Source organism: Callospermophilus lateralis, chromosome 2 (genome assembly GCF_048772815.1).
Source record: "Callospermophilus lateralis isolate mCalLat2 chromosome 2, mCalLat2.hap1, whole genome shotgun sequence".
NCBI classification, from domain to species: Eukaryota; Metazoa; Chordata; class Mammalia; order Rodentia; family Sciuridae; genus Callospermophilus; species Callospermophilus lateralis.
The window spans coordinates 148,223,015-148,235,652 of NC_135306.1; the positions used below are offsets into that span (position 1 = coordinate 148,223,015).

Below are 12,638 nucleotides of genomic sequence, written 5' to 3' on the forward strand. Positions count from 1 at the left end.
AGTAGCAAAGTAACGATTAGATATCATATATTAGTGATTTTATATTCTAATTGAGCTCTTGGACTCAGAACCAAGTGCCTATATCATAGAATGTCTCTGGTTACTAGGTCAATCCCTATAATCTACTTTAATATAGGATCTACTAATAAATATATTTGATGATCTGCATCCAGCTACCTCCTCTTTCCCACTCCCCCGGTGTGATCATTCCAGTCTACAGAGACTCCAGTGGGCACAGAGTGAATCCAACAGCACCTCTCTATCTCCTACTTACACGAGGAAACAGTGTCAACTAGATCCTAACCTTTTAATGATTCTAATATCTCAGGGAAATACAAACTAATACTTATCTCAAAAACATATAAAAACTGGGGATGTAGCTTAGTGGTAGAGTGAATGCTTAGTATTTAAGCAAAGGACTGAATGCAGATGAGACATAGCAAAGCTTATTTAAGGAACTAAAAGAAGTTTAGTGTGGCTCAAGTATTCCAGTTGAGGTGAACCATAGGAGGCTTTTGTAAGGCATCTTGGGTTGAAATTTAATGGTACAGAAACCCACCAAAGTATGATATAAAACTGTTTTATTCCTATTTTTTAAGATCACTTCAGTTTAAAAATTTGTCATATCATACATATCCTTGCTATATGAAGTATGGTCCATAGATTAACAACATCAGTAGAACCAAAACACTTTATAGCAGCACTATTCATGAGAGTGAAAAAGTGAAAACAACTTGAATATCAATCAGTTGATGAATGGATATATAAAATGTAGTATGTACATATAATTTAATACTTTATTAAATTTATAGAAGTACTGATACATACTACAGTATGGTTGAAAATATTTCAAAAATATGCTAGATGAAAGAAGTTGGTCATAAAAATACCATATAGTATATAATTCCATTTATGTGAGATCCCCAGAATAGGTAAATCTATAGAGGCAGAAAATAGATTAGTGTTCGCTTAGGATTGGAAATAGGGGGAATATGGAATGAAGCCTAATAGGTATCAGTTTTCTTTTAGAAGAAATTAGCAAAAATTAAATATTGAGAATTAACTAAAAAAGACTTAATAATATACTTTAAAATGGTGACTTATAGGTATGTAAATTAGACTTCAGTAAATATGTTTAAAATTTTTGTGCCAGGCATGGTGGCACATGCTTGTAATCCCAGTGGCTCAGGAGGCTGAGGCAGGAGAATCATGAGTTCAAAGTCAGCCTCAGCAACTTAGGCCCTGAGCAACTCAGCAAGACCCTGTCTCTAAATAAAATATTAAAAAGGCTAGGGCTGGGGTTGTGGCTCAATGGTAGAGCACTCGCCTCGCACATGTGAGACCCTCAGCACCACACAAAAATAAATAAGTGAAACAAAGGCATTGTGTCCAACTACAACTAAAAAATAATATTAAAAAATAAAAATAAAAAGGTCTGGGATGTGGCCCAGTGGCTAAGCATCTCTGTGTTCAATTCCTGGTATCAAAATAACAACAATTTTTTTTTTGCAATTTTGATATCTTTGTAATATAATTAAAGTTAAACTATAATGAAATTACAATTTAATTATTTGATTACAGTGTCATCAAATTATAACAAATAAATAATCATAGCAAGAACTATGGTTGCAAGGTCAGAATTCTAACATTAACAAATGCTAATCTTTGGATCAGGCTTCTGGTAAATTTTTCTTCAAATGTAATATAATAAAAAAATCAGTATTACTTTAAAAATTTAATTATATATCTATACAGCAGCAACATGTAGAAAATAAAACTTAAAGATACTTACAATAGTGCCATAAAATATAAAAAAATCAGAAATAAATTCAATTAATCATGAGAAAAATCCACATACTAACAACTACTTTATTTCAATAATGTTTTCTGAAGAAGATCTAATAAACAAAGAAATATATCATTTTCTTGGGACAACAGATTTATTGTAAAGATTCTATTAATCCCAACTATATTGATAAATATACTCAAAGCAGTTTCCTCAAACTCCTTGCAAAACTTTTTTTCTTTGTGTAGAAATTCAATGAAAATGCAAAAGGTCATAAAATAACAAAGATGAACTTAAAAAACAACAATATGCTTAAGAACTTTAACACATATTAATACCTATTATAACATGAAGAAAATTCAAACAGTGAAACTGTGGTAGAAAACCAAATTAATGGAACAGAACAGAGGGTCCTCAACAGACTTAACAGAAGGCAACTACATATGATTTTATTTCTATAAAGTTCAAAATTAGGTAAAACCAATCTTTGGTTTAATAAGTCAGGGTAATGGTTTATCTGTTTGGAGATGTACTGAATGGAAGGGAGGAAGTGAAGGCTTCTAAGGTTTGGGGGTCTTGGCAATGCTGTTTCTTGATGTAAGAGTCTGCTTAGATGGGTGCATTCACTTTGTGAAAATTCAAGCTGTACATATATATGTATGAATTTGTATACTCTTCTGTGTATATCAACTTCAAAATTCCTCAAAAATACTTTTAAAATTAAAGATTGTCCTATCAATATATTTATACAAAGATAACTATTTGAGCCTCTGTAGAAAACTTACTGAATGTGGAAGTTACACTGTTTATATGGGGTTTCAACTCACCTTTGTCCTGTAATGCAATTTGTTGCTTATGCAGTAATGCTACTTCCCGTCCCAAAGCTTTCTTCTGTCTTTCCAGTTCATTTCGAAGCACCAAAATTTTTAATTGCAGGCATTCACTTTCTTTTTTCTAAGTAAATAAAATCACAGGTAAATTTATGAATAGAAAATTCATGACTATAAATAATTATTCATTAGCAATGTTTCAAATGAATAATGGTTTAATATTCATCAAACTTTAATTCTCAAGTAACTTAATTATCAGCCCTATCATTTTAATGAAAAGACTATAGAAATAAGCCAAGAATAAGAGTAGAAGCACATCTTAAGTCTAGGTATGGTTCTAAGAGCCCAAAAACACTACAAAATATCTTGGGTTCCTTTCCTGATATTGTAATACAAGATACAAAATTATTAGTAAAGAAAAAAATGGAGGGGCTAAGGATGTAGCTCAGTGGTAGAAGTACCAATACATGTTACAACACAGATGAACCTTGAAAACATCATGCTATGTTAAAGAAGCCAGTTTTAAAATGCCACATAATATAATAACTTCATTTATATAAAAACTTCATAACCGGTAATCCAAAGAAACAAAAATTAGATTTCTATTCTTGCCAAGCTGAACCACAGTGCTCTAATTCCCAGTTCATTTCAGAGAAAGACATATAGGGCTTTCATATCTGTTAGGCAATAAGGAACTATTAATCACAACTATATTGATATATATTGATAAATATATTGATAAATACAAGTCCATGGAGAATCAATGAACACCACCTGAGGAGCATGTACTTCTACTACATACTGGTAGTAATGAGATAACCCTCTTTCACTCCAATGCAGTGGTGTCAAAGCAGGCCTAATAGAATCAGAACCTTCACTATTACCCATCACTAATGAGGCACCCTACTTTCTGTGATACAGTGGAGGCCAAGTGGAAAGCAGCAATGAGGTACTTATACTCTACTCAGCCAAAAGTATCAATGGAGTCTTAGTAGGGAGCTATACCCACCAGGCAATAATGAGACAGCACTTCTTCCTTCCCTACCACAGCAGCATCAAAAAAAGCCAGCTAAAACAAAAGGTTTAAATAAAATCCAGAGATTTATAACATTATATCCAAAATACCCAAGTTACCATTAAAAAAAAATCAATCATCATATTGACAACCATATGATGTCAAAACAATTAAAAAAGGACAATCAATAGATACCAACATGGAGATGATAGAAAAAGTACAATCATCTCACAAAGATATGAAAGTAACCCCCATAAACATGTTTCAACAATTAAAAACATGCTTGAAATTAATGAAAATATAAAAAGTCTCAGTAAAGAAACAGAAGATATAAGAACCAAAAGGAAATTTTAGAACTGAAAATAACTGGAACAAAAATCTCAGTAAATTAAGCTCAAAGGCAGAATAGAAGAGATAGAGAAAACCGTCTGTTAGTTAGAAGGCAGAACAATAGAAATTGCCCAATTTAAATAGCAGAAAAAATATACTAAATGAACAAATGAATGAATGAGTGAATGAATGAAAAAAGAAAGAGGGAAGGAGGGACGGAGGGAAGGAAGGAGTAAGCAAGCCTGGTGCTGTTTTATTAATCATTCATTTAATTTCTTTAATAATTACAGTTAATAAAACAGCACCAGGCATAGTTGATTTCACTGGTGAAGTCTACCAAATATTTAAAGAAGAAACAATACCTATTCCTTAAAATCTCTTCTAAAAATGTGAAGCATTTTCTATTTCACTGTATGAAGCCAGCACAATCCTAACACCGAAACTGGACAAAGATATCACAAATATTAGCAAATCAAACCCAACAATGTGTATTATACACCATGGCCAAAAGGAATTAATTCCAGGTATGTAAGTTGCTTTGAAAACAACTAATATAACTGATCACAACAACAGACTAAGGAAGAAAAAGCTACTGATCCTTATCAATAGATGTAGAAAGAGCACGAGTCAAAATTCAATACCTGTTCATGATTAAAAAAAAAAAAAAAACCTTTCAGAAACTAGAAAAAAGGGGAACTCCTTCCATTGGTAGAAAATGTCAACTAAAGTAGAGCTAATATCAGAATTATTGGTAAGAAACTAGATAAGAAAAGGAAATAAAATTTATACAGAATGGGAAATATGGAATAAAATATTTGTTTAAAAATGATAATATTAGTCTATTTTGAAATCCTAATGTATTAACAAAAACAACAACAATAAAATCCCAAACCCAAAACCCAAAAAATAACCTCTAGAACCAATGAGCAATTTCAGCAAGATTGCAGGACACAGTATTAATAAACACAAAAGTTGATGCTTTCCTGTATAACAGCAATGAACAATTGGAATTTGAAATTAAAAATTTTTTAAAAAAACTTTATCCTAGAATAGAAATGAAATACTTTGGTAGAAACCTAAAGAACATATTCAAAATCTATAATGAAAACTACAAAATTCCAATGAAAGAAATAAAAGAAAATCCACGTATATAGATAGATCATGTCCATGGATATGAAGACAATGTCAATATTCCCCAACCTGATAGATTCCAAGCAATCAGAATAAAAAACTCAAAAAGTTATTTTATCAACAAACTGATTCTGATTACACAAGGGCAAAAGATCCTGAAGAACTAGTACAACATTGAAGGAAAACAACTAAGTTGGAGAAATATTAGTATCCAACGTTAAGACTTAATGTGTAGCTGCAATAATCAAGACAGTATAGGATTAAGAACAAACAAGATTAATGGAATGGAAACAGACAACTCAGAAACAGACCCATACAAATGCAGTCCAATGATCTTGGGGAAAGTAACAAAAGCAATTCAACAGAGAAAGAACATTCTTTTCACCAAATGATGCTGAAATCACTAGATAGCCACATGAAAAGAAAACAAAATCACAATCAGAGAAATCAATTTAGATACAGACCTTATACCTTTTGCAAATATTACCTCAAAATGGATCACAAACCTAAATGTGAAATAAAAACTAAATAACTCCTAGAAGGTAACAGGAGAAAAATCTAGGTGAGTCTTTAGATGATCAAGTCCCATGAAAGAAGAAATTGGTAACTTGAACTTCATTAAAATTAAAAACTCCTCTGGGAAAAACACTAGTAAGAGAATGAAAAGACAAGTCACAGACTGGAAGAAAATCTTGGCAAAATACATATCTGATAAAAGACTAGTATCCAAAATATACAAAGAACTCAATAATAAGAAAATAAAGTAAAATTCAACAATAAGAAAATGAACAACCAAATTAAAAAATGGAAGAGATATGTGTATAGTCACTTCACCAAAGAAGATACACATATGTGTATATGGCAAATAAACATGAAAACATGGTGATATGTCATTAGAAAATTACAAATTAAAACCCCAATGAGACACAATTATAAACCTATTAAAATAACTAAACTTCGCAACTCTTCATAACCCCAAATGCTCTGAGAAACAACACAAACTTTCATTCATTGCTAGCGGGTATGAGAAATAGTCACTTTGGAAAATAGTGTGGCAGTTTCTTACAAAGGTAAATATAAGCTTACTATATGATACAGCAGTTGCACTTATATATTAATCCAGATGAGTTGAAAATGTATATATACACAAATATATCTATGGCAACTTTATTCATAATTGCCAAACTTGGAAGCAACCAAGAGGCACTTTATTTAATAGGTCAACAGATAAAGAAACTTTGGTATGTATCCATGTAGTGGCATTCAGTAATAAAAAGACAAGTCAACAATCTATGAAAAGACAGAGTGAAACTTTAAATGTATATCTCTAAGTGAGAGAAGCCTGTATGAAAATACTACATACTGTATAATTCCTACTACATACCATTCTAAAACAAGGCAAAACTATGAAGAAGTAAAAGATCAGTGGTGATGTAGAGTTTGGGAGAGGGAGAAAGGGATAAATAGGTGGAGTACCAGGGATCTGTAGGGAAGTGAGACTATTCTGTATGACACTATAATGATGGATACATGCCAATGCATTTACCATGTGTCCACACAGAGTACTGTAAACTAGACTTTAGTTAATAATAACTTATCAATATTGATTAACAGTCTAACAAATATATACCCCTAGTATAAGATCTTAATAGTAGAATAAATTGAGGTGGGGAGCAAGGTATTTGGGAGTTCTATACTTTCTGAACAATTTTTCTATAAACCTAAAACTTGTTTAGAAAAGAAAGTTTTGTTGTTGTTTTAGAGTCACAGAGGTATATGGTAAAATGTCAGCATTAGTATATATTTAATTGTGCATTACTATATATTAATTATACAGCATATGGCATGGCATAATTTAATCAATTTCATTCCTCATTGTCTCCCCATACCCTTTCACCTTTACCCTGATCCTCTTCTTCTACAATAATCTCCCTTCTGCATTCATGATGTTCTTTTTCCCCCTTGCACTAATTTCCACATAGGAGAGAAAACATGATACTTGTCTGAATCTTATTTCATTTAACATGATGATGTGTGGTTCCATCCATTTTTTTTCTGAAAAAATATTTTGTTTATCTTTATGGCTGAATAATAGTCATGTGTGTGTGTGTGTGTGTGTGTGTGTGTGTGTATCATGTTTTCTTTATCCATTCTTCTAACACCTCTACTGAGTCCATAACGTGGATATTGTGAATTGTGTATGCATGGATATGTAGGTATCTCTAAAGTATTCTGACTTTAACTCTTTCAGATAAATACTAAGGAGTGGTTTAAATGGATCATGTGGTAGTTCTATTTTCAGTTTATTGGAGGAACCTCCGTATTGATTTCCACAGGGGCTCTCTTAATTCACATTCCCACCAAAGTGTTTAAGGGTTTCTGTTCCCCTGCATCTTCATAAGAATTTATTGTAATTTACCTTTTTGATGATTTCCATTCTGACTAGGGTGAGACAGAATCTCAATAGTTTTGATTCACATTTCCCTGATGGCTGAAATCTTTGAACATTTGTCATATAATTACTGGATATTTGTACCTCTTTTGAGAAGCAGTTTCTTTTCAGTTCTTTTCTCATATATTGAATGGGTTATTTGTTGTTTTGGTGTTAAGATTTTTGAGTTCTTTATGTATTTGGTATTGTCTTATTTAGCTTTTCCATTGCTGCAACCAAAATACCTGACAAGAACAATTTTAAGGAGGAAAAGTTTGTTTAGGGGCTCATGGTTTCAAAGGTCAGTCTACAGATGGCCTTCTCTACTCCTCAGGGGTAGAAGTGTGTGGTAGAGGAAAACAGTTGGATACATCACACCCAGGAAGCAGGGTTGGGGGGAGAGCTCCATTCTCCAGAGACAAAATATATATTCCAAAGACATGCCCTGAATGACCCATCTCCTCTGGCCACACCCTACCTACCTACAGTGATAATCCCTATCGGTGAATTAATGCACTGATTCAGTTAAGGTTCTCGTAATCGGATCTTTTCACCTCTAAACTTTCTTGCACTGTCACACACATGAGCTTTGGGGGACACCCAATCTAAACCTACCAAGTATTAATCATCTGCTAGAAGCACAGTTGGCAAAGATTTTCTCCCATTCTGTAGGCTATCTCTTCACACTGTTAATTGTCTTCTTTGCTGTGCAGGAGCTTTTCAGTTTAATATTGTTCTATTTATCAATTCCTGTTATTATTTCCTGAACTATAGGAACTGAACTCAGGAAGTCATTGCCTGTGTCTGTATCTTGAATGTTTTCACTATGTTTTCTTGTAGAGGCTTCAATATTTCAGATATCTTATACACAGATATTTGATCCATTTTGAATTGGTTTTTGTATAGGGTGAGAGATAGGGATCTAGTTTCATTCTTCTACGTACAGATAACCATTTGTTAAAGAGGTTGTCTTTCTTCAACATATGTTTTGGACCTTTTGTCAAGAATCAGATGACTGCAGTTGTATGGACTTATGTCTGTGTCTCTCATTCTATTCTATTAGTCTATATGTCTGCTTTTATGCCTGTCCATGCTATTTTTGTTACTATGCCTGTGTAGTATATTTGAAGCTGGGCACTATCATGCCTCCAGCCTTGTTTTTTTACTCAGGATTGCTTTGGCTATTCTGGGTTTTTTGTTTTTATGTATGAGTTTTAGACTTGTTTTTTCTATTTCTGTGAAGAATGTCATTGGTATTTTCATGAGGATTGCACTGAATCTGGATTGCTTCTAATATGGCTATTTTAACTATTAATTCTGGGCTGGGGATGTGGCTCAAGTGGTAGCACGCTCGCCTGGCATGCGCGGGGTGCTGGGTTCGATCCTCAACACCACAGAAAAATAAAAAATAAAGATATTGTGTCCACCTAAAACTAAAAAAATAAATCTTTTAAAAATATTAATTCTGCCTATCCATGAACATGGTAAGTCCATCTTCTAGTGACTTCTTCAATTTCTTTTTCAGTACTCTGTAATTTTCCTTGTAGAGGTCTTTGACCTCTTTGGTTAGATTTATTCCTAAGTTTTTTCTTTTTTTAAAATAAGTTATTAGGAATGGAATTGTTTTTCTTTCTCAGTAGGTTCATTAATGGCATAAATAAAAGCTATTTTAATGTTAACTTTGTATCATAATACTCTATTATGACTTCTATTAGATTTAAAACTCTTCTGGTGGACCCTTTAGGGTCTTCTAAATACAGGACCATATCATATGCAAACAGGGGTAATTTGACTCCTTTCTGTCCTATTTGTATCCCTTTTTATTTCTTTCTCTTGTCCAATTTCTCTGACTAAAATTGCAGGTACTATATTCAATGAGAGTCATGGCAGTAGATATCCTTGTCTTGTTCCCAATTTTAGAAGAAATGCTTTTAGTTTTTCCTCATGATATTGGATTTGGGCTTGTCATACATAACCTTTAAAATGTTGAGGCAAGATCCATCTATTTCCTAGATTGTTCAGGGCTTTTTATTAGGGAAAAAACTGTTGATTTTTGTCAAAGCCTTTTTCTACATTTATTGAAATGCCCATGTGATTTTTGTCCTTGATTCTATTTATGTGGTATATTACATTTACTGATTTGTGAATGCTGAGCCATCCTTTTATTCCTGGAATAAAACAAACTGCATCATAGTGTATGCTCTTTTTAATGTGTTGTTGAATTCAGTTTGCAAGTATTTTATTGATGATTTTTACATCTACGTTCACCAAGGATATTGGTCTATAATTTTCTTTTCTAGTAGTGGCATTACCTGGCTTATTTAGTCAGTTTTTTGTCACTGCTGTGACCAAAAGATTTCATGAACAATTTTGGAGGAGGTAAAGTTTATTTTGGGACTTAGTTTCAGAGGTCTCAATATACAGATGGATGACTCCATTCTTTGAGGCCTGACATGAGACGGAACATTATGGTGACAGTGTGTGGCAGAGGCAAGCAGCTAGGAACATGGCACCAGGAAGCCGAGAGAGTTCCACTTACCCAGGACAAAATACACACACCAAAAAGCATGTCTCCAAGGAACTATCTCCTCCAGCCACACTCTGCCTGCCTACAGTTACCACCCAGTTAATTCCTATTAGGGGACTAATTCACTGATTGGATTAAGGCTTTGATAACCCAATCATTTTACTGCCAAACACTCTTGTATTATTTCACACATCAGATTTGGGGGGATACCTATTATCCAAACCATAGCACTGGCTTTACAGAGTGAGTTTATAAGTGTTCCTTTCCTTTCCATTTCTTGAAATAGTATGAAGGGCACTAGTGTTAGCTTTTCTTTAAAAGGTCTGGCAAAATTCATCTGTGAGTCTGTCCAGTCCTGGGCTTCTGGGCTTCTTTGTTGGGAAGACTAATTACTGCTTTAATTTCACTGTTTATCATTGGTCTGTTGGTTTTTTTTGTTTGTTTGCTTTTTTTTTTTATCCTCTAGGTTCAATTTGGGGGATCATTTGGATTTCAGTGGTATCTATTGTAATAGCACCATTTTTGCCTCTTATTATCAATCTTGTTTATTTTTTCAAAGAACCAATTCTGTTTCACTGCTCCTTCATATTGTTTTTTTAGACTCTTTATTTCAGTAATTTTAGCTCTGATCATCTAATAAATTCTTATCTCCTTCCAGAGGTATAAAATAGCTAATCAAAATTAAGATAGAAAAAAAAAACAATCCATTAAATAAATTTAAAAAGTTACCAAGACTTGAAAATAAGCTGATGAAAAACTTAAAAAAGAAAAAAGTCAGAACATGATTTGATTTCTAGACAATGAGAAAGTCTGGGAACTAAGATGCACTATGCTATGGTCTTGTTGAAACAAGGAGCATGGAAAATGACTTCTGGAACTTGTGTTAAAAGTAAGTTATAGCAATCATTTCTCACCCCAAATGCTTTCTTCTTTATCTCTGAAATACTGATTCTAAACAGATGGTATCATAATCCATTTAAGACATTCAAGCAACAAAAACAAGAGCTATTTCCAATCATTATATTAGGCTTAAAAGTCTGTGAAATATGGCTTTACAAAGAATATTCCCAAGTAAATTTTCTGAACACAGTGAAAATTTATGAGGGACTTCTAGATGAATATTTATGAGGGATGTGCTCCTAGATGAATCTGACATGTTTTCTGCTTTCTGTGAATTTAGATCTACTATAATCAAAAGACTTTTTGTCCTGCCAAACTAAAGTAAGAACGAAGTAATAAAGTCTAAATATATATCTCCAATAGAATATTAGCCTTAAAAAGGAAGGAAATTCAGCAATATGCAATAACAGGAATAAACCTTAAGAAAATTAACAAAGTGAAATAAACCAGTTATAAAAAGACATATTATATGATGGTACCACTTATTAAGTACTAAGAGTAGTCAAAATCATAGGAACAGAAAATAGAATGGTGGCTGCCAGGGCTTGGAAGTAGTGGAGAATGGGCATAGAGTTTTAAGTTTTACAAGACAGAAAGAACTTTGGAGATGGATGGTGATGTTATTGCACAACATTATAATGTACTTAATACCACTTAATTAGTCATTTAAAAATGACTGAGATCATAAACTTGATTGTGTATAATTTTAAAAATTGAGGAGAACAAGTCAATGAGGTTGCTTATCATGAAAGAAAAAGGAACTAAGACAAAATTTGCTTTTTCTTCAGCAATCATATAGAGTGATCAGGAAGCCAAGGATCTTCCTTTATCACTGAAGGGCAAGAAAAAAACAGATGAAGTCTTAGGAAGTAACCTTTTTCCACAAAGAGCTAAGTGGTCAATTTCTTCAAAAATTTTCTACAAAAAAAATGCATACTGAATTCTACCTAAGCAGAGAAAGAAAATAAGCAGAAAGAAAAGCAACTCTTCAGAAAAGAGGACTATGCCTGGCTGGGGGTTAACCTGCTCTATTCCAGGATACACACTGAAATTAGGAATGTTTTCAAGATTCAAAGAACTAAAATTACAAGTTAATCCAAATACTAAGCTAATACAGGACGGCGTGCGCATACTGTGTTTGTGTTATGGTCCGTGTGCGGAAACTGGCCCATTTACAGAAATATATCAAGTAATTCAAAGCCAGAACTGTTGGCTTTCATTTCTGATAAGTAGAGTAAATTAACCCTGCCCATGTGGGATCTGGTTCTGTTTCCTCTTAAATACTTCAAGACAAGTTGCTCAAAGATCTTAACATCCCATATCTTCTAATGGGTTTCTTTATTCTATTTTTGTGTTTATTCCAAGTGTGACTAATGTCACATATTTATCTCCCGTGTATCATTTTTAATTGGATTTTAGCTGTTTTTTCATACAACACTGCATCAGAACTGAAAATCACAAACGTCCATTTATTTTCAAGCACACATTCCTATTTATGGGTCTTTAGCAAGAAAATCATGGGCAATATTAAACATTAATTTTAGAATGACAGTTAACCTATAAATAACACATTAATGGAAATGAATATTATCTCAGATCATACTGGAATTAAAAACATGGCCCTAGGAATCATGAAGTTTCCAAATATATTCATAATAATACTGTTATGTCCTTTTTCACTCTCACTT

General features: G+C 32.9%; 1 protein-coding gene across 3 annotated transcripts in view; it reads right to left on the bottom strand.

The window, feature by feature from the left end:
* Uvrag (UV radiation resistance associated) overlaps positions 1-12,638 on the bottom strand; it is a 319,107-nt gene that overhangs the window by 156,333 nt on the left and 150,136 nt on the right. For all 3 annotated transcript variants that reach the window (XM_076846616.1, XM_076846617.1, XM_076846618.1), the window contains exon 8: positions 2,614-2,740. In XM_076846616.1, the coding sequence (XP_076702731.1) occupies positions 2,614-2,740 (127 nt within the window). The remainder of the gene's footprint in view (positions 1-2,613; positions 2,741-12,638) is intronic.